Consider the following 27,566-nt stretch of genomic DNA (forward strand, 5'->3'; position numbering starts at 1 on the left):
TTATTTGAGTGTAAATGTCTAAATGTCTAATCGGCCAACTCAGACAACGAGTCCGTACTGTAATCTCACCTGGCGGCTATGGCAAATATCTGCAGGTGTCTGGCCGCGGCCAGCTTCACCGCTCCGCCCAGCTGCATGTGACCGGACATGGATGCGGCCAGCCAGCGCTGGTTCACCAGCACGCACGTGTTATCGGTCAACGTGGACAAGATCTCCAAAACGCCGGATTTAATAATCACCACCAGATCCACAGGCTGATAGTGGAAATTTAAAGCAAAGACCGTAGCTAACACCAGGTGCTGACATGAGCCTGGAAAGACACAGACAAATACCTAGATATAATTTGGATGTTTTGTTTAATTTTTTAAGAACTGCAGCCATCAGTGACGAGCATCACCAACCTGTTTGTTCTCTCTCTAGCGCCGCCTTCTGTCTAAGCACACGCACCAGCTGCTGGTACAACGTATGAGCCGCAGACTGCAACTCTCTCTGAACACTTATAGGAGCCGACTGACTCCCAGCCTGTGCGCACAAAAACTCAAAGTTTTAGCCTGGATTTCACAGACAGTGTCACATATTTTATGTTTACATCATATATCTATCTTACCGTGTAATGTTGATTCTTGTTGTTAGGTGCAGCCAGACTCCCAGTGATTGGTGCTCCCAGACCAAAGCATCCGGAGAGGAACTGCAGCTGCACTGACTGCAGAAGACCAGGGAACCGTGGGGGCGCTAGAGAGCTGGTGCTCTTCTCCTCCATCTCCGACAGGAATGAAGAAATCTGACGCAACGCCTCCAAACGCACCTAAAAGAGGAATATATAACTGACTGCAGTGAGTCTAAACCAATAGTGGGGGTGTGCGGGACTAAAACTAACCTGCGGCTAGTTGTAACACGGACTGTTTACATTGCTGCACAAGGTTGAGCGTTTCACGCTGCCAAAAGATGATCTCCCGCAAATAATTGGAAATGTATAATATTTTTTATTAATTTAATTTAATTTAATTAATGAGAGTTATTAATGAAGTGTTTTGGTGGCATGCAAGTAAATTTTTTCATCATATGTTATTTTCGATTTCTAGGTTGGGTATGTAAGATACCAAATCCAATGCTATGTCATATTAATCAGTGTCTTGTTGACTAAAACATAGCATCGTTTTGAAATATGTCTGCAGCTCTTAGCAACTTTTTGGTGGGCTTGAAAATATTTTGACCCAGCGCGTTTAATTGTATCGCTGTGTTACAACTAACCCCGCAGCATTTACGATATGAAAACTGCTATCGTTAGCGTAATTCTTGTTGTTGTTTTAAATAGGCTACACACAAATGATTGCTGGCTGCCAACAAAATAAATGTGCCTGTCTTATCAAAAATCTAACAAATTTATTTTTGTTCATATCTTTAATATTAATTAAATAAGGTCACGTCAAAGATTAAAATCATAATGAAATAAATGGTTAAAATCAGACTTTGATGCTCATTATCTAAAAAAAATTATTTTGAAACTGTAGTATGGTTATTACAGACTGGGTCACATATAAATTTTTTTTTTTTTGTCATAATTGTGCTGCTTTTTCTCACATATTTAGACATTTGTATCCATTTATAATTGAACTATTGTTAGAAAAGGGTTGGATGAATGAATGCAGTGTGGATACCTGTCTTATTATAGACCAATATATAAACAATATCCACTTCAAGTATATAGACAAAATAGTATTGAAATATTTGCCTGCAAACTTAATTTTTAGCAAATGTTACAACTAACCCCCTGCCTGTTACAAATAACCCCACCCTATGGGGTAAGTTGTAACGTTTGCACTTCTGTCATGTTTGGTGTAATTGTCCAAGAATGGTAAGTACTGAAAACAAACTTCAAATGTTCATTTGTAGCAGAGATGTGTGTGTTGCTTGTGTTAAAATATAATTAATCAAACTCAAAAAAAAATTATGATTGAGCCAAAACCAAAAAGTGTTAGGTTGTGCCCGCTCTCCCCCACATTTGTTACACCAGCTATGCTTTTCTTACCTGGGCTCTTTGGTGTTGCTGAGCCATGGCAACAGTAATGGCTTTTGGGTCGGCCTGCGCCCCTACGTCTTTGTCTCCCAGAGCGGATGTTCGGAGGAGACCCCCACACAAAAAATGGAAGACTTGTCCCAGGATTGGGGTGCCACTTCCACCCGGGCACAGCACAGTGGTGGGGCTGATGCACTGCCGCAGTCGCTCCCAGGCATCTTTCATAATCCCTAGAGAACACAGAGGCAAGCCTGCGGTGAGAGAGAGAGAGAGAGAGAGAGAAGAGAGAGAGAGAGAGAGAGAGAGAGAGAGAGAGAGAGAGAGAGAGAGAGAGAAGGTCAAGAAGGATATGCGAGATCCGACATATGGGATCAGATATGCAAGACAAGAAGTGTAATAATAAGGCGACCCACCAATTTTATTCTTGAACGAACCTGAAGAACTTATAGAGTGATCGGTAAGCTTGATAAAAAAAAAAACAATGAGAAGTCAAAATAACAACAATTAAAAGAACGATTCGTAGGAGATAAATCCTTAGTAAATACCTCTCTCTCACTAAATCTTCGCTCAGATGGCGACTGTAACTCCATCTTTGTGCCAAGTCCCTCATAGTAGGGTGGAGACCTGTAGAGAAAGAGATAAAGTTTACATTAACAACTTTTTATATTGCACAATGTGTAAACACACACAGATGTATATACACATATACAGACCTGGCTGTACCGCACTCAGTATGTGCCTGTGACGTGACGTTCTCCTCCTGCCAGGCAGCTCTGACTCCCAACAGTAGGAACAGACAGCGTGACACCAGCAGGTGGCAGGCAGCTGGGAAGGACAGACCCTGACTGGTAGAGCTGTGGTGGTCCCAGGGCCGCTGTGGGGGCTCTCTGTCAGGGGTTCCGGGGCTCTCAGTGCTGCTGGGTAACGTGCTGGTCCCAGACGATTCATAAACGGTCTCATTCTGCTGGAGCTGCATGGCCTCCCGTGTGGCCAGAAAACACTGCAGCACCTCTGTAGGTGAAAACACACATGCACTGTTTGCAATACACCACAAGGGGGAGGTTTGTTATTGGAAATAACACCACATAACTGATATGTTGGCTTTCCCGAAAGTAGTCCCCTTGGTTACTTCCAATAGCAGGGGACTATTTTCAGGCGCTGTGTAATATCATTGCGCCTGCTGCAGCCATGTTACAACACCAAAGTCCTTGATTATTACACAAGAATGAGAGTATGGTTCCTTTCCATATTGGCCTAGAAAATCGCAACTTTTTAATTTTCTGTCGGTCTTAGTACACGATGTAACTACAGAAGAGTCAAGTTTTAAATAGGAAAAATATCAAAACTCTTTGGTCATTTTTCAGCACGATGCTAATGGTCTAATCAGATTCAATGGATTGTGCTAAGCTATGCTAAAACTGGTACCCCCAGACCCGGAGATCAGCTGAATGGATTCCAAAACGGTAAATATCAAATGTTTAACCCTAGGGAAGCTGAAAAATGAGCATATTTTCAAAAAAGTGGAGTGTCCCTGTAACAAATTCTTCATTTTTATTTTGGCTGTTTAGCCCACACTCGCTGTGTAAGAAACACAGAAAGCAGTGTGTTTACCCGGCAGGTACATACTGCTGATGCTGGGTGTCTCCCCTTCTAATGGATCGTCCTGGTTATGTTCTGCCGTGTGGGGCGTCTGGATGCTGGGATCTGCATCTCTTCCTGACGATTCTCCTGAGCTCCCCGCCTCCTGCCTCTCCTCACTAGGGCTCTGAGATCCCAGTGACGCCTAAAAGTAGAACCGAGAGGAACAAGAAGTTTAACAATATTAAGAGTAACACGCAGGTATATCTTGTGCTCAACCCTGTTATTAAATGATTTTTTCCCATTACAACAATCTATATTGATTTGTTCACTTGTTTATTGATGTGTTTACCTGTTTGGGGGCGGTTGTAGGCTGCGCACTGCTTGCATTTCCTACACTCTCTTTATAGGACAGGAGGGTGGTCCGGATTTTATACACCACCTGATATATCTCGATCAGAACTTCACAGGGTTCATATCTACACACACACACATGCACAGGTTTAATAGCAGATTTACGCCAATGCTTCAGACCTGAACTGTAAAAACCATGATGTTTTACAGCTGTCAGTTCATATTCACTATACTCTCACAAATGAGCCATCACAGCTGAGCTATTTATCATGAAAGATATAAAACAAAAGAGACACTACAGATCAATACTTGAGAGTAAGAGAGACAGAAGGAGAGAAAGAGAGTGAGCGAGCGATAGAGCAAGCGAGAGAGAGCAAGTGAATAGCAAGAGAGTGAGTAAGCAAGAGAGTAAGTAAGCAAGAGGGTGAGTGAGCGAGCGAGCAAGAGTGAGACTGAATGAGAAAGAGAGTGAGTGAGTGAGTGAGCAAGAGTGAGACTGAATGAGCAAGAGACTGAGTAAGCAAGAGAGTGAGTGAGTGAGTGAGTGAGTGAGTGAGTGAGTGAGTGAGTGAGTGAGTGAGTGAGTGAGTGAGACTTAATAAGCAAGAGAGTCAGTGAGTTAGTGAGTGAGACTGAACGAACAAGAGAGTGAGTAAGCAAGAGAGTGAGACAGAGAGAGCTAAAAAAAGAGTAAGTGAGTGAGTGAGTGAGCAAGAGAGTGAGTGAGTGAGCAAGAGAGTGAGATTGAATGAGCAAGAGAGTGAGTGAGGGAGCGAGCAAGCAAGAGTGAGACTGAATGAGCAAGAGACTGAGTAAGCAAGAGAGTGAGTGAGTGAGTGAGTGAGTGAGTGAGTGAGTGAGTGAGTGAGTGAGTGAGTGAGACTGAACGAACAAGAGAGTGAGTAAGCAAGAGAGTGAGAGAGAGCTAAAAAAAGAGTAAGTGAGTGAGTGAGTGAGCAAGAGAGTGAGACTGAATGAGCAAGAGAGTGAGTGAGGGAGGGAGCGAGCAAGCAAGAGTGAGACTGAATGAGCAAGAGAGTGAGTGAGCGAGCAAGAGTAAGACTGAATGAGCAAGAGAGTGAGTAAGCAAGAGAGTGAGCGAGTTAGTGAGTGAGACTGAACGAACAAGAGAGTGAGTAAGCAAGAGAGTGAGAGAGAGAGCTAAAAAAGAGTAAGTGAGTGAGTGAGCAAGAGAGTGAGTGAGTGAGCAAGAGAGTGAGACTGAATGAGCAAAAGAGTGAGTGAGGGAGCGAGCAAGCAAGAGTGAGACTGAATGAGCAAGAGACTGAGTAAGCAAGAGAGTGAGTGAGTGAGTGAATGAGACTGAACGAACAAGAGAGTGAGTAAGCAAGAGAGTGAGAGAGAGAGCTAAAAAAGAGTAAGTGAGTGAGTGAGTGAGCAAGAGAGTGAGTGAGTGAGCAAGAGAGTGAGACTGAATGAGCAAGATAGTGAGTGAGGGAGCGAGCAAGCAAGAGTGAGACTGAATGAGCAAGAGAGTGAGTGAGCGAGCAAGAGTAAGAATGAATGAGCAAGAGAGTGAGTAAGCAAGAGAGTGAGCGAGTTAGTGAGTGAGACTGAACGAACAAGAGAGTGAGTAAGCAAGAGAGTGAGAGAGAGAGCTAAAAAAAGAGTAAGTGGGTGAGTGAGTGAGTGAGTGAGTGAGTAAGAGAGTGAGTTAGTGAGCAAGAGAGTGAGACTGAATGAGCAAGAGAGTGAGTGAGGGAGCACGCAAGCAAGAGTGAGACTGAATGAGCAAGAGAGTGAGCGAGCGAGCGAGCAAGAGTAAGACTGAATGAGCAAGAGAGTGAGTAAGCAAGAGAGTGAGTGAGCAAGAGAGTGAGTGAGCGAGCAAGAGTAAGAATGAACGAACAAGAGAGTGAGTAAGCAAGAGAGTAAGCGAGTTAGTGAGTGAGACTGAACGAACAAGAGAGTGAGTAAGCAAGAGAGTGAGAGAGAGAGCTAAAAAAAAGAGTAAGTGGGTGAGTGAGTGAGTGAGTGAGTGAGTAAGAGAGTGAGTGAGTGAGACTGAATGAGCAAGAGAGTGAGTGAGGGAGCACGCAAGCAAGAGTGAGACTGAATGAGCAAGAGAGTGAGTGAGGGAGCACGCAAGCAAGAGTGAGACTGAATGAGCAAGAGAGTGAGCGAGCGAGCGAGCAAGAGTAAGACTGAATGAGCAAGAGAGTGAGTAAGCAAGAGAGTGAGCGAGCGAGCGAGCGAGCGAGCAAGAGTGAGACTGAATGAGCAAGAGAGTGAGTGAGAGAGCTAGCAAAAGAGTGAGTGAGTGAGCGAGCGAGCAAGAGTGAGACTGAATGAGCAAGAGAGAGAGTGAGTGAGTCTGAACGAGCAAAGAGAGTGAGTGAGAGAGCTAGCAAAAGAGTAAGTGAGTGAGCAAGAGAGTGAGTGAGCGAGTAAGCAAGAGGGAGACTTAATGAGCAAGAGAGTTAGTGAGAGAGCTAGCAAAAGAGTGAGTGAGTCAGTCAGTCAGTGAGTGAGTGAGCGAGCAAGAGTGAGATTTAACAAGCAAGTGAGTGAGCAAGTGAGTAAGACTGAACGAGCAAGAAAGTGAGTGAGTGAGTGAGTGAGTGAGAGAGCAATAGAGAGTGAGTGAGCAAAAGAGTGAGTGAACAAGAAAGTGAGCGAGCAAGAGAGCTAGCAAAAGAGTAAGTGAGCGAGCAAGAGAGTGAGCGAGTAAGAAAGTGAGCGTAAGAGAGAAACTTCTTGAAAGAGTGTGTGTACGACAGAGAAAGAGAGAGAAAGGAACTGACATTATTGCTCACATAAGGAATGATTCTTTAAATAGAGAATATATATTTTAATCTGGGTCAACTAATTAAAGAAAGAAGACATGGGGTGAGAGAGGTGTAAAGGAAAGAGAAGAGAGAGAGGGTGTGATGTGGGTGTCACTTACTTATCTTGCCAATAAGCTTCATGAAGACCAGCATGTTTGAGCAAAGCTGCCAAACTGCAACGGCACACTGTTTCTAATAAACAATCTCCTGTTGATCCGCCATTGTCCCAGTCTGCACAAATACAGGTCAATACTGTATGTAAATATGTACACTCTAACTGCTTTCTTTTATTGCTTAAATTCACAATATATAGTTTTATTTTTTTGTTTTCAGAAAACGTGGAAAATAATGCACTCATGTTTTGTCCCTCCCTCCTCACCTCTACTTGCTGCATAATCTTTCATCTTCCTCCAGAGGGCGCTGGCAGGTTCTCGTGGGGATCCGAGAGCGAGTTCCACCAGCATGGTGTTTTCTTCAGACAGACGCAGATCGGCTAACCTGACGTCACTACAGCTCATGAACACAGCCTCGGTCAGCCAACCCATCGACCAATCTGAAAGGAAACAATTAATTTCATTTATTTGTTTGTGATCATACACTGCTACCCCATGACGTCAGGTCATTACCAAGCTGTTCAAAGTCCATCTCCAGCCCGTTTCTCAAGAGTGGGTTACACAACCAGAACTCTGCCATCCTCTCCTGGATGGAAGAGGGCGGCCCCTGCAGCATACCTCCGAGACATCTGCCAATAGCAAGAGCTACAGACCTCTCCAGGTCCAGAAGCCATGCCCAGTCCTCAGATTCGGGCACCAGGACTGGTTCAGTGGTTTCAGACACTTCTGTTATGAGATGAGTATACAAGTTAAACTCACAGAGGATATCTGATTATGTTCAATGGTGATTGAGAGTGTGTTATGTTCACCTTGTGGGATTCCTTCCATTTCCATGTCCTCCAGATGTGAAGTGTTGGGCAGGTAACAGTTGAGCTCATTCAGGTGTTCCAGGAGTGTAAACAGGTGAGGAAGGAGGGGCCTAACGACAGCCAATGGCAGCAGAAGCAGAGAGTAGATCACCTGACACAGCAGACTGCCCGCAACTGAGCCAAAGAGCACAGCTACAAACAAATACACACATTTATACAACATAAACCAAAAAACTAATACACAAGGTTGGTTGAAAGAATGGGTGAACGGATGAATGGGTAGTGGATAAATTGATGCACAAGACTGATGGTTGGATAAATGGATGGATGAATGGTGGTTGATAAATGAATGCCGCAGTGGATGGGTGGATGTATGGTGATTGATAAATCGATGCAAAAGTTGATGAGTAGATGGAGGGATGCATGGGTGGGTGGATGTATGGCGGTTGCAAGTGAATATATGGATTCACAAGCGAGTGGAAAGATGGACGAGTAGTGGATAAACAGATTCAATAGTGAATGGATGAAAATGGATGTGCATGCAAATGGATGGATGGGTAGATGATAAATGGATGAACTGATGCATAAATGTACAGGATGAGGGTTAGATAAAAGCAAACAAATGCACAGGGATGAACTGTAAGAATGAACATGCAACTGTGACTAACTGTGTGTGCTCTTACTGTGCAGTTTCTTGATGACATGTTTGTCCAGTGTGCTCTCCTCCAGCAGTATGGTGGACCTCCTGAAGGTCTCAGCTGCGTACGGCAATAGCAGGCACAGGTGCTTGTGAAGCAGGACAACGCTGCTGTCATCCTAAACAAACCCATACACACACACATTCATTAAACAACTTTTTCCTCCAACTCCAGCATTAGGACACTAGCAAATGCTGAGAATTTCAATACATAACTGCTACAAGCGGCTTTCGTATAAATAAATAAAATTCTGCTACATGATCTTCCTGATGATTTTAAATAGGTGTAATGGGAAAGGCTGGTTGTACCTCAGCACCCGTGTGGATGTAGCAGTGAGCCAGCAGGTGTCTGTGGAGAGCAGACAGCAGGTGGTGGAAGTGTGAAGGAGCTTCGGTCTGCTTCTGCGACTGACTAAACCTCTGTTTATCACTGTTCTTCTCCAGCTCACCAAACGCACGCTCCTAGACAAACAAACACGCAAAACAGAATAAATGAGAATTGTTACATATATATTAAACCCCTGATGTTCCCATCAACTGTTAACCTCAATGGACATTTGTTGGACTAACCGTATAGAAACCGATGCTGAGCAGCAGGGTCTTCAGGAGAACCTCCGCCAGGTGAAGATGATCTGGAGCTTCTGAGTTGGAGCTGACACTTCCTGTGGGACGATCAGGGGTGGGCGGCAGGGCCAAACCTGTACTCAGTTCTCCGGGTGAGCTGTACCCAAGTAGAGACGCCACGTGACTCTGTTCCTGTAGGCTGTTTAGCACCATGTCCAGCTGTAAACGCTGTGGAGGTGGGCAAATGAGTTTATGAGGAAAGACCATTCATATCTAGAGCATTTGCCTTTAAAAACCCTGCTGAAGTCATTCATTTACTGTTTTATACATAATGTAAAGAACATTTTGTGAAAATATTACCTTGATATCTTGAATATTGACTTAGTAAGGCATGACAGAAATCAGGTGCGTGATAGAAATCTTTTTATTTTTGACAGTACATATACAGGTTCTTATATTACACTTTGTGACGTTATCTGCATATGAGTCAAAACACTCTTGGTCTAGGCCTGCATATACTGTAGATAAAAAATGAAATCCAGGCCCATACATCAAACTGTGTGTTTGAATTTGTGTGTACCTGTCCTTTAGAAAGACTGTCCCAGCTCTCTGGGCCCTGAGGTAACAGAGAGTGGAGTAGCTCTGTTCTCTCCCTGAGAGGAGGCAGCAACAGAGACGCTCCAATGGACAGCGTGCTCATCACCGCCTAAACACACAAACACAGTTTCATAGGCACGACATGACTCACTTTCTGGCATTCTGACAGATTACTCGCTTACACTGAGCTCCTAAATGTATTAAAGTTATTAAAAGTGTCCTCTACAAACACCCTCAAAATAGAATGTGTATTAAAGGTGCAGTGTGTAAATTTTTGTGGCATCTAGTGGTGAGTTTGCGCATTGCAACCAACAGCTTAGTCCACTGCTCACCCCTCAGTTTTAAAACGCACAGAGAAGCTACATTAGCCGCCACGGGACAAACATGTCATAGTCGGAGACAACTTAGTAAAAAAGTTTGTCCTTTAAGGGCTTCTGTAGAAACATGGTTGCACAAAATGGCGACTTCCATGTAAGGGGACTCTGTGTATGTAGATAAAAACATCTCATTCTAAGGTAATAAAAACATAATGGTTAATTAAGTAAGGTCTTTATACACCCTTGATCATATAGTTTTGTAAAATATTTTGCATTTCTGTCAAGAGATCCTTCTAAAAATTACACACTGCACCTTTAAAGCTATACTCCAGCGAAAAACAAAAATTACCCCATGCTTTACTCACCCTCACGCCACGCGAGATAAATAAGACCACCTTCTTTCAGAAGAACACGATCAAAGTTGCTCTTCCAAGCTTAATAATGATAATAAACAGGAATAAGGGAACAACATCTGACTTTAAAGCCCAAAAAAGTGCATACATCGCTCACAGAAGTAATCCACACGGCTCCAGGGGGTTATTAAAGGTCTTCTAAGGGTAATCAATATGAATATTCTCTATGAAAAATGTTATAAACTATAATAATTAGCTTCCGTAAGTAAGCAATTCTCATTTACCGTAGTTTCAACATAGGACAATGCGTAATGACGAACACACAGACACAGAGGAGAGTGAAAAGCAACACCAGTTACGAATAAGAAGAAGTCTAAACCAATGATTTTAAAAGAAAATGGTGGAGGATTCCGATAGAAGACCAAAAGATAATGGTATTTCGGATATTGGGAGTCAGCTGACATTAGCTTAACTTAGAACTTTCTTCTAGATGTTAAATTATTACTCCGCTCACTAGTACGATTTACTCTTATGTGGGGTTCACACCAGACGCAGTAGAGGCGGCAAGCGCGAGTGATTTACATGTTAAGTCAATGCAAAGACGCGATTAGGCATCCTGCAGCACAGAACACACGAAGACGCTGTGCGGATGGGGCGTTCTGCGCGAATTGAGCGTTGCCGCGGGAAACGCGCAAGTTGAAAAATCTGGACTTCGGCAGATTTCCACACCGCGTTAACCAATCAGGACCTTGCTGTGAGCGGAGTCTCAGCGGAGTCGCAGAATTCCCTCCCATGATGCAGATTTTCGCGTGAATGTCTCAAATGACTAGAATTTCATTCGCAAATGAAGCGAGTACACTCAAATGTTCAAGCGTCCAACTACGCGCAAATAGCGCGTTTTTGCCGTCTCTAACGCGTGTTTGGTGTGAACGCAGCATTGGTCGCTGTACTTTAATATTGAGTTATCCCTATCTGTAGTTAAAATAAGTCGCAACACATGGTTCTCGTGCAAATGTTTTCTCACCAGATCTTACGCATTATATTCTACTGTACGCTATCTGGTGAATGCATTTTGCATTTTGGATGTTACCGGAAAGCTAGTTATTATAGTTTATATATTTTTAAATATGAATATTTTATTTACAAAATCAAATCGATTACCCTCATAAGGCCTTTATTAACATTACATATGTGAAGGATGAATGCCGTTTTTTTAGGGTTCAGAAGTTGTTCCCTGGTCCCTGTTTACTACCATTTTAAAGCCTGGAAGAGGCAGGACATCTTTATATAACTTTGACTATGTTCGTCTGAAAGATGGTCATATGTATCTCAAATGGCTTGAGGGTGAGTATCGCTTTTAATAACACACTGTCCCTGACTCCATAATTTTAAAGGGGACATATCATGAAAATCCGACTTTTTCCATGTTTAAGTGCTTCTTTCAACCTAGAACATGTGAAAAAGATCAACCCAGTAACTTAAGTTTTGGTAAACCGCAAAGCATGCAAGCATGTGAAAAAATAGGTCAGTGAAATTTGGCTCCCCCTGTGATGTCAGAAGGGGATAATACCAGCCCTTAATCTGTACTATCCAACCACAGCACTCACGCCTACAAAGTGGCCATTTTTTAACATGCTATAATAAATTATCTATATAATAATTTGAGCTAGAATTTCCCATATGTATTTCACATCTTAAAAAAGCCTTGTGAAATGTCCCCTTTAAACTTGGATAATGCACAAATGTGGACGTTTGATTCCCAGCAAATAAACATACTGAAAAAAATGTGCAACCACACCTGTTGTATGGATTCTGGTACGTTGGAATCTATGAGTCTGAAAAGGAGGTTCCTGAGGGGCCGACCTTGAGCTCCCAAAACTGTGGCCCCTGTTCCACCTGCATGGGCCAGCGACAGGTGAATGGACAGCAGCTTCATACACAACAACACAAACTGATGATGTTCCCTAGAGGAGAGAGAGATAGAGAAATGTTTGAAGTATGAAGTGACCTTCAAAGTGTGCCAGGCCATATGCTTTTCTGACCCCACCCCTGTGGATATGTTGATGGTCGTGGGTTTGTGCCAGTTACCCCGTGGATGGGTGTCACACCCCTGCCATTAGAGAGAGATTTAATTAGAGAGGGAGCCATGCTAACACTAAAATATCAAAATATCAAGTGCAACTGAAATCACTTTTATTCACACGTTTATGGTTTTATGTGTGAATGTGGACCAGCTGTCCAGTTGTGGTTCTTTCTGTAGCCTACCAGATAAAGTGACTGTTAAGACACTCGGTTTTCTGTCTGTCTCTTTGGAGATAAAGCCACAAAGATTTTAAATGTTTTGACCTTGAGGTTAACTATGCATCATTTACCAGCTTGTAGCATCAGCAGAAATATTATATAATCTATATAACAGCTTTTATATAATCTTACAGCTTGCAGTCAACAATCAAACTGTACATGTTACTCTGGTCTGAAGCAGTGACATTTTACAAGATACAGTTTAATCTTTATGGTTTACCAAAGTAATAATAAGAAGTAAAAATATAGACTATAAAACATTACATTACAAAATAATAAAAACAAAAAATAACATATAAAACCACATAAACTTTTACATATAAGACATAAAATCTATTTAAATTAGAGCTGTCAAAAGATTAATCGTTATTAATCGCATACAAAATAAATGTTGTTGTTTTTTTTGCATAATATATGTTTGTGCACTGTGTGTTATTATGTGTTGTATATAAAAATACACACATACACACACACACACGTATGCATGCGTGTATGTGTATATATATATTAGGGGTGTAAATCGGATAGTTCATTACAATCGATACAAAATCAATTTTTTACGCCAGTGATTTTTGCCGATACACCGAACAATTCTTCGATGCGATTACGGTTCGATCCAATACTGTTACTTTAACAATATTTTTATATTGTGTGCCAAGTTAGTCAGTTACATTTTTACTTACAAATGCAAACAAAATATATAACATGAACATTTAATTAAACTCTTTGAAAATGGCACATTCTTTGTCCCAGTTGGAACATTTATAACATCAAACTAACAAAAATAAAGTCTTTCAGTCAATCACTGATGTAGTTTTAGAAAAAAATTATTTAATTGAAAAATAAATTAATATAAAAAATAAAGCTATTAACCTTAAGCAGTGTCAAAATGTGTCTCCCTGTTTAACAATATTTATATTTATTTATATATTTAGATTTTGATATTTAAATGTGACATAGAATGATTGAACAGGGTATTTATCCTTGTTCTGTGATGTGACATGTAGACAATTTTTTTTTGTTTTGGTCTGTAATGCCTTAGAAGCTTCCTAAAAACCTCTCTCAGATAGCTCTATTAGGGTGGGGGATTTTAAACAAGTGGTTTTGCACCTATTTGGCTCCCCCTACTGGCTTAACTTGCAATCTCATTACTGATTGGCTGACTTTGCTGCCACTCAAAAAATGTAGCCAATTGAAAAAGAATTGGAAAAACAAATTCCAAGTCCAGGCACTCAGTAGGATGCAAAAGTTAAAAAGCCTTTATTGATATTCAAGGGCTAAAACATTAAAACACCAACGCGTATCGGCCCACTGGCCTTCATCAGGGTCAAAGGGGAACTGGAGCGCTGCTGGTATCCCTTGTATCCTCTGGTGCTCTTGGAAGGGTAAATATTATTGAAAAAGAATTGGAAAAACAAATTCCAAGTCCAGGCACTCAGTAGGATGCAAAAGTTAAAAAGCCTTTATTGATATTCAAGGGCTAAAACATTAAAACACCAACGCGTATCGGCCCACTGGCCTTCATCAGGGTCAAAGGGGAACTGGAGCGCTGCTGGTATCCCTTGTATCCTCTGGTGCTCTTGGAAGGGTAAATATTATTGAAAAAGAATTGGAAAAACAAATTCCAAGTCCAGGCACTCAGTAGGATGCAAAAGTTAAAAAGCCTTTATTGATATTCAAGGGCTAAAACATTAAAACACCAACGCGTATCGGCCCACTGGCCTTCATCAGGGTCAAAGGGGAACTGGAGCGCTGCTGGTATCCCTTGTATCCTCTGGTGCTCTTGGAAGGGTAAATATTATTGAAAAAGAATTGGAAAAACAAATTCCAAGTCCAGGCACTCAGTAGGATGCAAAAGTTAAAAAGCCTTTATTGATATTCAAGGGCTAAAACATTAAAACACCAACGCGTATCGGCCCACTGGCCTTCATCAGGGTCAAAGGGGAACTGGAGCGCTGCTGGTATCCCTTGTATCCTCTGGTGCTCTTGGAAGGGTAAATATTATTGAAAAAGAATTGGAAAAACAAATTCCAAGTCCAGGCACTCAGTAGGATGCAAAAGTTAAAAAGCCTTTATTGATATTCAAGGGCTAAAACATTAAAACACCAACGCGTATCGGCCCACTGGCCTTCATCAGGGTGAAAGGTATTTAAAAGTGTAGGGGCAGTGAGATGCCTGTGATGTCATAAGCATCAGTTTTTCAGATTGGGCCCTTTTCTGGCTGACATTTCTAAAACAGAAATTTCTATGAGACTGATATGTTTAGCATGTCTAGCACTTTTTGTATGTTCGTGAATGTGGTAAAAATGGTTTTTCATTCTCTGTCCCCTTTAATATTATATACAAATTTAAGAAAATATATACTAATTATACACAATACACACAAATATATTATGCAAACACAAACTTTTATTTTGTATGCATTTAATCACGATTTAATCTTTTGACAGCACTAAATATATAATTATTTTAAATCTTTAATTTATAACATTTTAAAATGGCCAATAAAATCACATGCTATAACCCCAATACTGTGGTGTTATATAATCTTTACAAAATGCTTCAAACCACTTTCACACGATTGAAATGAAGTGAGAAGACTGCTCACACTTGTTCGTCATTTATAAAAACTTATCAGACTGCATGCAATGCAATAGCTCATGTCCAACAAACAAGCACTTGCACAATGACAGCTTTTCTTTTGTTCTTTTAAAAAAATATATAATTAAAGTACACTTATATATAAGTGTGTATTTCACCCCACCCCCCACAGTATCTGGCACACAAATTAATTATATCCAAATAATCCACCAATGTGCAAAACATTATATTTGAGTGGTGGTGGTGATATTTTCCACACTTCCAAATCTACCCACCTGTTGCCAAATCCAAGATCCTGTAAGATTTCCTATAATCTACATTATCTATCATTGGTAAAATCTTAAACAGTAGGGCAGAATTTGTGCATTAGACAATAGGTTGTATTTTTACCTCTTAGAGGGGAAAGGAGCGGGTGGTATGTCTCCACTGATGCTGTCAGAATAACGCTCCAAAAAACTGCGGAGGTAGGTAAAAGTGCTCTCCTCGAGATCGACACAAAACGGCCGGTGCCAAGCCACCAACTGTCTGTCAATCACACACACACACAGAACCACCAATTATTTACAGGGAAAAATGCCAAGACAAACTGTCCAAACTAAACAGAAAATGTAAATGCTATTATGTTAATGCACACAAGGTCTGAATGATAAACTGCGGGTCCTGATTTGCATAATAAAAATTGTTGGCACATCTTTTACTTCAGGCTAAATGGCTCTGGTGTGGTTTTGGATTTATTTAGAAGCAGAAAGCTTTTTCATATCATATCAATTGTAGCAAAGGCTTTGTTTCTTTAAAGATTTCTTGCTTCTTACATAGAGAAGATCTGTCAAGTGTTTGTGACCCTCGGTTTATCACCACATAAAATAGCTTAATCTTATAAAAACAAACATATTTGAAGTCATTCACTTCTTTCTCTTCTCACCTGTCTGTAGGGACAGCTGTCCAGGCTAGGCTGTGGGATGTGCCTGCGGTAATCTGCTGTATTGACACCCCTTCTAGACCAATCACCTTCTTGGGCTTGGTGACTGGCGTCGAGGTGTGGCCCTGACCACACTGTCCCATGGCATTGTTACCCCAAGCAAACACTTCATTTTCTATAATATAAACAGTTTGAAGTACTGTAATTAGCCATATTAGGGATTAGATTTCAGGTTTATATGATACAATATAAAAAGTTTTGCAACTCTTGTACATCACTTTTAACACTTTTGAATCCATCTCCATCAGATCTCCATCAAAAGGAAGTTGATCTCCATCAACTTCATGAAGTTGATTGAGAAAATGGCCACAGTTTGCAGAGTAATCTTCACAATGTTTAAAGGTGCTCTAAGCGAATTGATGCCTTTAAGACCATGAAACATTTTTTGTTACATACAGCAAACATCTCCTCACTATCTGCTTGCTGCCTGTCCGCTGATCAAACTGTAAAAAAAAACGCGATCTCTGTAGACAGCCCAGGCTTCACAAACGGCAATAACAACACAGTGGCCAAACCTACAAACAGAAACCATAACAAAGTGTTCCAGCCAATAAACGACAAGAAGGATTTGGGGGTGGGGGTTGGGCGCGTTCATGAAAGCACGGAAGGGAGGGGGAGGAGTTAGCTACGCTCCGTCTGTTTGAAAACAATTCAAACGTCAACAAAAACTAACTTCTTGCAGATTCGCTTAGAACGCCTTTAAGCGGGCAAATATGTTACTTTATGATGGCATACACTTGAAGATTTGAATCCCAATTTTGGGAATGTTTTGCACCTCCCACTGATCTAAAACTTGCGCAAGCGATATTTTCTCCGTGTGGTGTCACCGCTTCCAATCTCTTTTTTGAAAATGATCTTGTTTGAGCTCCATAGAGTTAAACATTTCATTTTTACTGTTTTGGAATCCATTTAGCCGATCTTTTATGCTAAAAGTGGCGGTACCACTTTTAGCATAGCTTAGCATTATCTATTGAATCTGATTAGACCATAAAGAGTTTAAAAAAAATTAAACTCGACTCCTCTGTAGTTACATCGTGTACTAAGACCGACGGAAAATTAAAAGTTGTGATTTTTTAGGCCAATATGACTAGGAACTATACTCTCATTCTGGCGCAATAATCAAGCACCCATACCTGCAGGAGGCGGAATGATATAATGCAGTGCCCAAAAATCCCCTGCTATTGAAAGTTACCAAGGGGACTACTTTTAGGCGCTGCGTAATATCATTGCGCCTCTCGCAGCCACTGTACGGCAGCAAAGTCGTTGATTTTTACGCCAGAATGAGAGTATAATTCCTAGCCATATCTGCGTATTATGGCGCATTCACATGGGGCGTAAGCGTTGACGCTTCCCATTCACTTTTAATGGGTGACGTCAAGCGTTGGCGAACTGAATTGTGGATCCGTCTGCGCTGCGTCACTGCCGTTGCTTGCGGCAGAAGTTGAACGTTTCTCAACTTTTCAAGCGGCAATGCGAGCGTCCCCCAATCAGATTGCCTTATGCAAATAACCTAGGCAGAGCCAGCCAATTACATTTTGGAAGACCGGAGCATGTGCTGCGGCCACTGTGATTGGCTGTTGACCACGCTTCAGACAAGCCTTCCGTCAAGGGTTAACGCTGTCGCCCCGTGTGAATACGCCATTAGCATGATGCTAATGGTCTAATCAGATTCAATGGATTATGCTAAGCTATGCTTAAAGTGGTACCTCCAGACCTGAAGATCAGCTGAATGGATTCCAAAACGGTAAAAATCAAATGTAAACTCAAGGGGAGGTGGAAAATGAGCATATTTTCAAAAAAAGTGGTGTGTCCTTTTACGCACTAACATGGCGAAGCCTTCCCAAAAGATAGCCCACAACTGATTGACTATGGCAACAGTATAAGTTCCTTAATAAAGTGTTACCCAAGAACAATTACAACACGTTTCTTCGTACAAGTTTCTGTAACACTGCGTACACACCAAACGCGAAGCATCGCATTCCTTGCTCTAGATTATTCGTGGGATTTAACTTTGTGTCAAGCAAATTTTCCACTTGATTTGAATATAAGAGACGAATACCGCGTGTTTGTGGCAATCGGGCTACCCTGTTTGCGCCATTAGCATCACCACGTGCAAATTTGCATCTATTCGTGTCTTTGTATGCAATCTACTAGCGCAAATATTAAAATTCGCTTCTGGTGTGTATGCATTATTAGATCTCGTGTGAAATCATTACTATAGCCTACGTTGTGTGGTCTCGCAGTCTGGTGGAATAATCTAGTAAGCGCGTTCATTATAGTGTTAAAAATCTAATGAAACTGTCCCATGTGTAATAATAGGACAAATAAAATCTCATTCTCCATCTCTCTCACCGTGAGACAGGGCGAGACAGTGACTGTCTCCGCAAGAAATGTCAATGATCTTGGTGATGCTCAGCTCCTCTATCAGTCGAGGTCGGAGTGAGGTGCTTTCAGATGATCCACAGCCAAGACACGAGCCACAGCCCCATGCAAACACCTAAAACACACACACATACACACCGTTTAGAGTCATGGGAATTTTTATGGGCACAGACGAGTACATATTTACAGTCTCGATTAATATTAACAACCAAGTGTGTGTGTTTATACCTGGCCAGCAGATGTCAAAGCCAGTGACGACTGGCTTCCTGCACAGACTTTCCTGATAATGAAACCATGCAGGGCTTCAACTACTTTAGGTCTGTACACACGATTCGTGTCCCCATGTCCTAGTTTACCTGTGATGAAAACGCATATTATCAATTTTTTTGTTCATTTCCTAACCTTACATTTCCAAGTATGTTCCCTCTGTAGATCTGCATACCATTATCACCTCCTCCAAAAGACCAAACAATTCGACCGTCCTGTGCCACAGCGATGGTGTGAGAGCTTCCGCAGGCCACCTGACCCACCCCACTGATGTCCTTCACCAAAGTGGGCATGTTACGACTGTGACTGTCACTGTGTCCTATATAACAGGCAGAAAGATAAAAACTTAGACAGAAAAAAAACTCTTCAGGGATCAGGCGACTGTCTGAGAAGTTATTTCTTTCTGGATGGAAAATATAAACACTCACACAGCTGTGATATAAGAAATAAAAACCACCCCAAAAAATCAATACAAGATCGTATTTCACTGACAACTCTATATGTGCGAACAGACACTGCGTGTTTATTGATGTAGAGGGTCAAGAAAGGAAGAAAGTGATGTACCGAGCCGACCAAAGTCTCCTTCTCCCCAAGTGTAGAGCTCTCCATCATTAGTGACCGCAGCGCTGTGTCTGTATCCAGCAGACACACAAACCACCACCTGCCAAATACAACCAGAAAACACACACAAACAAACAAACAGCTTTACAAATCCAATGAAAACACAAACAGCTGTACATTTAAGAAATGCATTTTGAGCCCTGTTTGGACATATAACAGCATGGCATTGTGAAAAGTATCATTTACCAGTGATGCGCATGTTGATCCAGAATGAGCGGGTGCCTGCGGTCACCCGTGGTTACGAGTCATCCAAAAATATTTTTTATGATATTTTTATCAGAAAATGTAAATGATATTATGGTCGGTCGGGTCGTTTGAAATAAAGATGCCACTTAAACCTTTGAAATTTATATACACACCCTGCACCCCTAGTTCCTAGGTGTATGGCCCAATGACGCTACAATGAGCATTTACTACAAAAAAAAAAAAAATGTGGGCCAGGAAGCAGGTCGGGTAATTTTTTTTTTGCAGTCTGAGTTGCGGGCGGGTAATTATAAATGTTGGTCGGGTTGTTTATACATTGACCCATGCATCACTGTAATTATAATTTGTTACATTTATATAGTGCTTTTCTGCAGACCTAAAAGCACTTTACATATGAACGGGGGAATCTCCTCAACCACCACCAATGTGCAGCATCCACCTGGATGATGCAACGGCAGCCATATTGCACCAGAACGCCCGCCACACACCAGCTTATTAGTGGAGAGGAGACCGAGTGATATAGCCAAGTAGTATATATGGGAATGATTAGTAGGCCAATGGGCAAGTTTGGCCAGGATGCCGGGACACACTGGCATTTACTATAAAAAAATGTGGGCCAGGAAGCGGGACAGGTACAATATATATATATTTTTTTTTTTTTTTGCGGCACGAGTTGCAGGCGGGTTAGTTGAAAATGTCGGTCGGGTTGTTTATACATTGATCCACGCATCACTGGCATTTACTACTTTAAAAAAAATGTGGGCCAGGAAGCGGGTCGGGTACAAAATTATTTTTATGCCATCCGAGTGTCGGGCGGGTAAGTTATAAAACGTCGGTCGGGTGCGGGTTGTTTATACGTTGACCGGCGCATCACTGGCATTTACTACTTTAAAAAAAATGCTGGCCAGGAAGCGGGTCGGTACAACATTATTTTTTTGCGATCCGAGTTGCGGGCGGGTTAGTTATAAACATTGGTTGGGTGCGGGTTGTTTATACATTGAACTATGCATCACTGGGAATCACTACTTTAAAAAATGCGGGCCAGGAGGCGGTTTGGGTAAAAAAAAAATTTTTGGCGGTCCAAGCTGCGGGCAGGTTAGTTATACAATGTCGGTCAGGTTCAGGTTGTTTATACATTGACCTGTGCATCACTAGCATTTACTACTTTTAAAAAATTCTGGCCAGGAAGCAGGTTAGGTAAAATATTATTGCAATCCGAGTGGCGGGCGGGTTATATATAAAACGTCGGTCGGGTGCGGGTTGTTTAATACATTGACCGGCCCATCACTGGCATTTACTACTTTAAAAAAAATGCTGGCCAGGAAGCGGGTCGGGTACAACATTATTTTTTTGCGATCCGAGTTGCGGGCGGGTTAGTTATAAACATTGGTTGGGTGCGGGTTGTTTATACATTGACCTATGCATCACTGGGAATCACTACTTTAAAAAATGCGGGCCAGGAGGCGGTTTGGGTAAAAAAAAAATTTTGGCGGTCCAAGCTGCGGGCAGGTTAGTTATACAATGTCGGTCAGGTTCAGGTTGTTTATACATTGACCTGTGCATCACTAGCATTTACTACTTTTAAAAAATTCTGGCCAGGAAGCGGGTTAGGTAAAATATTATTGCAATCCGAGTGGCGGGCGGGTTATATATAAAACGTCGGTCGGGTGCGGGTTGTTTAATACATTGACCGGCCCATCACTGGCATTTACTACTTTTAAAAAAATGCTGGCCAGGAAGCGGGTCGGGTACAACATTATTTTTTTTGCGATCCGAGTTGCGGGCGGGTTAGTTATAAACATTGGTTGGGTGCGGGTTGTTTATACATTGACCAATGCATCACTGGGAATTACTACTTTAAAAAATGCGGGCCATGAGGCAGTTTGGGTAAAAAAAAATTTTTGGCGGTCCAAGCTGCGGGCGGGTTAGTTATACAATGTCGGTCAGGTTCAGGTTGTTTATACATTGACCCATGCATCACTAGCATTTACTATAAAAAAATACGGGCCAGGAAGCGGGACAGGTACAATATATATATATATATATATATATATATATATATATATATATATATATATATATATATATATATATATATATATATATATATATATATATATATATATATATATATATATATATATATATATATATATATTTGCGGCACGAGTTGCAGGCGGGTTAGTTGAAAATGTCGGTCGGGTTTTTTATACATTGATCCACGCATCACTGGCATTTACTACTTTAAAAAAATGTGGGTCAGGAAGCGGGTCGGATACAATATTATTTTTATGCCATCCGAGTGGCGGGCTGGTAAGTTATAAAACGTCAGTCGGGTGCGGGTTGTTTATAAGTTGACCGGCGCATCACTGGCAATTACTACTTTTAAAAAATGCAGGCCAGGAGGCTGTTTGGGTAAAAAAAAATTAGGCGGTCCAAGCTGCGGGCGAGTTAGTTATAAAATGTCGGTCGGATGCGGGTTGTTTATACATTGCCCCGTGCATCACTGGCATTTACAAAAAAAAAAATGCGGGCCAGGAAGCGGGACAGGTAAAAGAAAAATTTTGCGGCCCGAGTTGCGGGCGGGTTAGTTGAAAATGTTGTTCAGGTTGTTTATACATTAACCTGCATATCACTGGCATTTACTACTTTTAAAAAATGCAGGCCAGGAAGCGGGTCGGGTACAATATAATTTTTTTGCGATCCGAGTGGCTGGCTGGTTATTTATAAAATGTTGGTATGGTGCGGGTTGTTTATACATTGACTGGCGCATTTACTACTTTAAAAAAATGCGGGCCAGGAAGCGGGTTGGGTACATTTTTTTTTGCGATCTGAGTTGCGGGCGGGTTAGTTATAAACGTTGGTTTAGTGCGGGTTGTTTATTCATTGACCCGCGCATCACTGCCATGTACACACTGTGGAAAATGAATATGGTAATTGTTCAGTAACATATTTATCAACGAACGACAATATTACTTTTACTTATCTGATATTATCACTGTACCAGTACAAAACACACAACAATACAAAGCATTCCTGTAGCTCACTTGGTAGAGGTTAGCATTAGCAGCACAAAGATCATGGGTGAACTATCCCTTTAACTCCCAGGGAACGCATATAAATGTATACAGTGAATGCACTGTAAGTCACTTTAGATAAAAGCACACCAAACGCATATGAAAATGTTTTTCTCTCACCTTCCCCAACAAAGGGCCCTGTATAATCTTGGGATATTTTTGAGTGGCGCTGTTCCCGTGGCCCAGTTTGCCATAGTCTCCATCTCCCCAGCTGAACACCTCACCCTCAGCGGTGACGGCCAGCGTGTGTCCGTCAGAGCCCTTGGAAGACGACACTTTCCTCATGGTGCGGGGCGGTTCAAGCACCAGCTTCTTGGGCATGGACTGATTATTCGAGTCCCCAAGACCCAGACGCCCATAACTTCCCTTTCCGCAAGCCTTTACAGCTCCATCAGCAGATACAGAAAATGTGCAGTACTGTCCTGCCTCAATCTACAGGATAAAGACAAGTAAAAGCTGACTATACTATAACCCTATACAGTAAGCTACATAATAACCCTACTGTGTCATTTCACTAATTTTTCAACGGACTCAAACACCACACGAAAACACATACCATCTGTGCATCGCTGAAGCCCTGAGCTAGTTTAGGCTGTAAGATCTTCTCCAGTGTTCCTTCGGCAAGCTGATGGCTGCTGTTGCTGCCCCACACGTACACCATAACAACGTCATTCTCTGAGCCGGTGGATGGAGATGAACCCGCGCTACATGAGCACAGGCAGTTCGAGGCCAGGGTACAGATCTACAAACACACACAGATGAAAGATTTACCTGTGAAAACAGACACCTAAATATAGCCAAAAATTTCCAAAAATTGGAAAACACAATTTGCACTAACCCCGCCCACCAAAGTCTGGTTGGACTACAAGTTTAAAACAGGCTGAGAATAAAAAAAAAAACGTCATGACAATTTGTGGGCAAGGAATACACGCACCTCTTCAAAGAGGCAGAGAGCAGCATGTGAGAGGCTACAAAGTCCATCTGCATCTTTCTTCAACACCTGAGTATTGGCCGATTCACCCCGGACAGCCTGTAACAGCAAACAATTAATAAACCAGATAAAATACACCACTCAGTACAATAGCTTGTGTTATTTGACATCAAATTAGATGTTCTATTGTAGTAACCTCCTTTCATTATCCAGAAATAAATTACAGCATTTACAACAGGAAAGTTGTAGACTGTGTTAGGGGCAGTTCACATTTCTCGTCTAAAACCGCGCAGAAAATGCAACCGTTGGTTGGTTCTTGTCACATGACCTGCGGTGCACTTGCGGCATTCTGAAAAGTTGGGATATTTAAACTCGATGTGGAGCGGACGCGCCTGGAAAAAACGGCCGCCTCGCTTCCATTATGAGCGTGCATACCGCGCGCCTACATTTGAAATAACGAACGAATAACGAAGACGCGAAATGTGAATCGCCCCTTACCAGACATCCCTCCCTGTAAAAATTTATTTTAAGGAGGTAGCTCACTGACCCCCCCAAGACTTATCATAAATTACATATCAATATAATTTATACATGACACATAAAAACTCCTTTTTACCTCTTGTTAAAGGAACACACCTACTTTATGGGATTTTAGCTTCTTCACTGTATCCCCCAGAGTTAGATAAGTGCATACATACCCGTTTCATCTCAGTGCATCCCGTAACTCTGTCTGACACACCCACCGCTAGCCTAGCTTAGCACAAATACTTGAAGTAAATGGTTCCAGCTAGCATACTGCTCCCAATAACTGACAAAATAATGACAACATTTTCCTATTTATATATTGTGATTTGTATAGTCACAGTGTGTACAAATAACAAGGTCATAAGAGACACAGCCATCTTTTAACCGTATACATACTCGGAAGTATATTCTAAGAAGGCGAAGCACTGCTATTCACTCAATCCAATGTTGGCTTTATTTGTCACTTATTGGGAGCAGTATGCTAGCTGGAGCTATTTACTTCCAGTCTTTGTGCTAAGCTAGGCTAAAGGTGGGTGTGAGTTACAGTACGCACAGTGATGAAAAAGGTATGTATGGATTTTGAACTCTGAGGGATACGGGTGAATAAAGCTAAAATGGCAAAACGTGTGCGCGTTCCTTTAAGCTGGGGTACATGTTAATGTATTTAAAATGTTACACTACATTGAACTGAAAAAAGAAAGTAAGATGTCGATTGAAAGCCCACCACTATCATAAATTGATTGGTCTAGTTATAAAAAAAGAGACCAATCAGGATCAGCGTCTTGTCGCTCTCTATGTCACTCACTTTAGACTGAAACCATGTCAAAATTATTTCAACCTGACCTCTTAAAGGGACATTTCACTTTTTTTTAAATATCGTCATTTTCCAGCTCCGCTAGAGTTAAACATTTGATTTTTACCGTTTTGGAATCCATTCAGCTGATCTACGGGTCTGGCGCTAGCACTTTTAGCATAGCTTAGCATAATCCATTGAATCTGATTAGACCATTAGCATCACGCAAAAAAATAACCAAAGAGTTTCAACATTTTTCCTATTTAAAACTTGACTCTTCTGTAGTTACATCGTGTACTAAGACCGACAGAAAATTAAAAGTTGCGATTTCCTAAGCAGATATGGCTAGGAACTATACTCTCATTCTGGCGTAATAATCAAGGACTTTGCTGATGTAACATGGCGGCAGCAGGCGTACTGATATTACGCAGTGCCCGAAAATAGTCCTCTGCTATTGAAAGTAACCAAGGGGACTATTTTCAGGCAGTGCGTAATATCACTACACCTGCTGCCGCCATGTTACATCAGCAAAGTCCTTGATTATTACGCCAGAATGAGAGTATAGTTCCTAGCCTGCCTAGAAACTTTTCATTTTTAGCCGGTCTAAGTAAACGATGTAACTACAGAAGAGTCAAGTTTTAAATGGGAAAAATATTAAAACTCTTTGTTTATTTTTTAGCGTGATGCTAATGGTCTAATCAGATTCAATGGATTGTGCTAAGCTATGCTAAAAGTGCTAGCGCCAGACCCAGAGATCAGCTGAATGAATGAACTGATAAATAAATAATGCACGATCAATCAGATGTTGAACATGTACTAATAAAGAAACAGTCAATTTGAAATTGATTTTAAAAACTTAGAGGACAAATTATCGATGTAGAGGAATGAACACATTAATAGTAGATTTAGTGTGTTGCTGAACTTCAAGCACAAACACCTTGAAGCAGAGACACATTTGGCAATCATGAGACATGAATAAATGAGAGTGCGGCACATGGTGGGTCTGTCCTGTCTGGAAAACAGCCTAAAGCTTGCGGTCAAATGAAAGCACAGCCTGATTTAGGACTGGATGAAATATATATGATGTTCCTGCTCTTCATGCGAGGAATACAGATTCAAAGCTGGCAAAATTCAAATACTGACAGTGATTTTGCTAACAAAATAAATAGCAATTTCATGAATATTGCAATTATTTGGCCATCAAGAATAATTTTGCAATATTTTCTTATTTCATGCATCTAACCGTTAAAAAAAAATGTAAATTAATCAATTTAATGAATCACTTTGACTGTGCATCATGCATCAAGCAACTTTATGGTTAAACTAATGGTTTCTCTGACTCAAAGCAAAAACACTTTCAAGTCATTTCATTAGAAAAAGCATCCAAAGATATCCATCACCCAGCCCAGCCCTACAGAATAACACAAGATTCTGTTAAACTACCATCCTGGCGACAGTAGTACTGTATTATCACTAACAATTAGCAATAGCACTTTCCTTTAAGTGCTTGAAACACTGATGTAAGATGAACAAATAGAGAAGACAGCTTGTGCTGTAACTCAATCCTCAGTGTGAAAGAGGCACAGCTTTCTATATTAGTGCCCATTACCCAATACCATTACTGTATATTACTTCACTCATGCTATTAACATGACTGCTGGGTCAACCGCATAGCGTAGGAACACACCGTGTGCTGGCGCATCTGTTGCAACGTCTGATGGATCAGCTCGTAGCCCACCCCAATGGTCTCAGAGCATAATGGGGATGCAGAGGAAGCAGAGGCGGCCAACGCCACCTCCACCCACTCCAGAAGGAAGCGCAGGGATCCTCTTTGCAGTGCGAGAGAGAGCAGGAGCTCCAGAGCCAGCCTCCGACCCGCCCTATCTGCCCCGGACCCGCTAACCGCGGTCTTCTTCAAGAAGTCTCCGACCTGGGCGAGGCAGTCAAGTCCTACTGTCGGGATTTTGTTCTCGTTGGCCAATGAGAGAGGAGGCAGCGCCGCCAGGACCGAGGAAGCGGTGGCCAGTACTTCATTGCACAGAGCAACGTCTGGAGGGTTCTCAAGACTCCCACGTTGCCAACTCTGCCTTAATAGGGCAAAAAGCAGACTCAACCCAGTCCGGACGCCCATCTCTATGAGAACATCCGTGCCCGATTTGGTACGGGAGCTACCTGTTGACCAAGGTTCTGAGATGGACTCAGAAGCGCCTCCTTCTGCGCTGGAGGATGAAGGTTGGGGAGGCAGAGGAGCACGGAAACGGTCGTGATACTTGCTGTGGAGGGCGTAGAAGACCCTCTGGAGAACTATCAGCCTGTGGTGAACAGATAGGGCAAAGGGGGTCCGCGCCAGCATGCGGTGGGCCAGGCAGCGCTGACTATGAAGCAGGGCAGAAAGGTATTCCTCTTTCTCCTCTTCAGCGCTGGATTCATACTGGAAGTCGGGCAGACGCGGACCCATCAGGTCTTGCACGGGCTGGGCCAAGCCTACAACCTCCTTGTTGTATAGAAGTTTTGCATAGAGAGCGGCAGCTCCATGACGCGTGGCCGTCTGAACGCTGTCCTCGGTGGCCCATGAACCGTTCAGGTGCTCTTGCCACTTGAGCATCACGTGTGTCTGAGAAGGCACCATTACTGAACATCATTCACACACACATGAGGCTGAAAGCTGGAGAGAGAGAGAAAGCAAGAATTTTATTC

General features: G+C 42.0%; 1 protein-coding gene across 8 annotated transcripts in view; it reads right to left on the bottom strand.

The window, feature by feature from the left end:
• The window catches only part of LOC135721608 (probable E3 ubiquitin-protein ligase HERC1), a 90,112-nt gene that overhangs the window by 49,475 nt on the left and 13,071 nt on the right, over positions 1-27,566 (bottom strand). For 6 of the 8 annotated variants that reach the window (XM_065243970.1, XM_065243972.1, XM_065243968.1 and 3 more), the window contains exons 2-29: positions 26,557-27,534; positions 23,555-23,650; positions 23,177-23,362; positions 22,741-23,052; positions 19,283-19,379; positions 18,894-19,037; positions 18,680-18,807; positions 18,422-18,566; positions 16,013-16,184; positions 15,481-15,615; positions 11,987-12,152; positions 9,502-9,627; positions 8,928-9,149; positions 8,667-8,819; positions 8,344-8,476; positions 7,661-7,852; positions 7,365-7,577; positions 7,118-7,291; positions 6,858-6,969; positions 3,948-4,074; positions 3,629-3,800; positions 2,731-3,028; positions 2,563-2,641; positions 2,431-2,479; positions 2,030-2,268; positions 608-805; positions 402-522; positions 70-310 (exon numbers count right to left, since the gene is read on the bottom strand). In XM_065243970.1, the coding sequence (XP_065100042.1) occupies positions 70-310; positions 402-522; positions 608-805; positions 2,030-2,268; positions 2,431-2,479; positions 2,563-2,641; positions 2,731-3,028; positions 3,629-3,800; positions 3,948-4,074; positions 6,858-6,969; positions 7,118-7,291; positions 7,365-7,577; positions 7,661-7,852; positions 8,344-8,476; positions 8,667-8,819; positions 8,928-9,149; positions 9,502-9,627; positions 11,987-12,152; positions 15,481-15,615; positions 16,013-16,184; positions 18,422-18,566; positions 18,680-18,807; positions 18,894-19,037; positions 19,283-19,379; positions 22,741-23,052; positions 23,177-23,362; positions 23,555-23,650; positions 26,557-27,498 (5,372 nt within the window). In that variant the 5' untranslated portion in view covers positions 27,499-27,534. The remainder of the gene's footprint in view (positions 1-69; positions 311-401; positions 523-607; positions 806-2,029; positions 2,269-2,430; positions 2,480-2,562; positions 2,642-2,730; positions 3,029-3,628; positions 3,801-3,947; positions 4,075-6,857; positions 6,970-7,117; positions 7,292-7,364; positions 7,578-7,660; positions 7,853-8,343; positions 8,477-8,666; positions 8,820-8,927; positions 9,150-9,501; positions 9,628-11,986; positions 12,153-15,480; positions 15,616-16,012; positions 16,185-18,421; positions 18,567-18,679; positions 18,808-18,893; positions 19,038-19,282; positions 19,380-22,740; positions 23,053-23,176; positions 23,363-23,554; positions 23,651-26,556; positions 27,535-27,566) is intronic. The other 2 variants (XM_065243969.1, XM_065243971.1) reach the window with 2 other exon arrangements.

This window comes from Paramisgurnus dabryanus, chromosome 18, assembly GCF_030506205.2.
Source record: "Paramisgurnus dabryanus chromosome 18, PD_genome_1.1, whole genome shotgun sequence".
Taxonomy (NCBI): Eukaryota; Metazoa; Chordata; class Actinopteri; order Cypriniformes; family Cobitidae; genus Paramisgurnus; species Paramisgurnus dabryanus.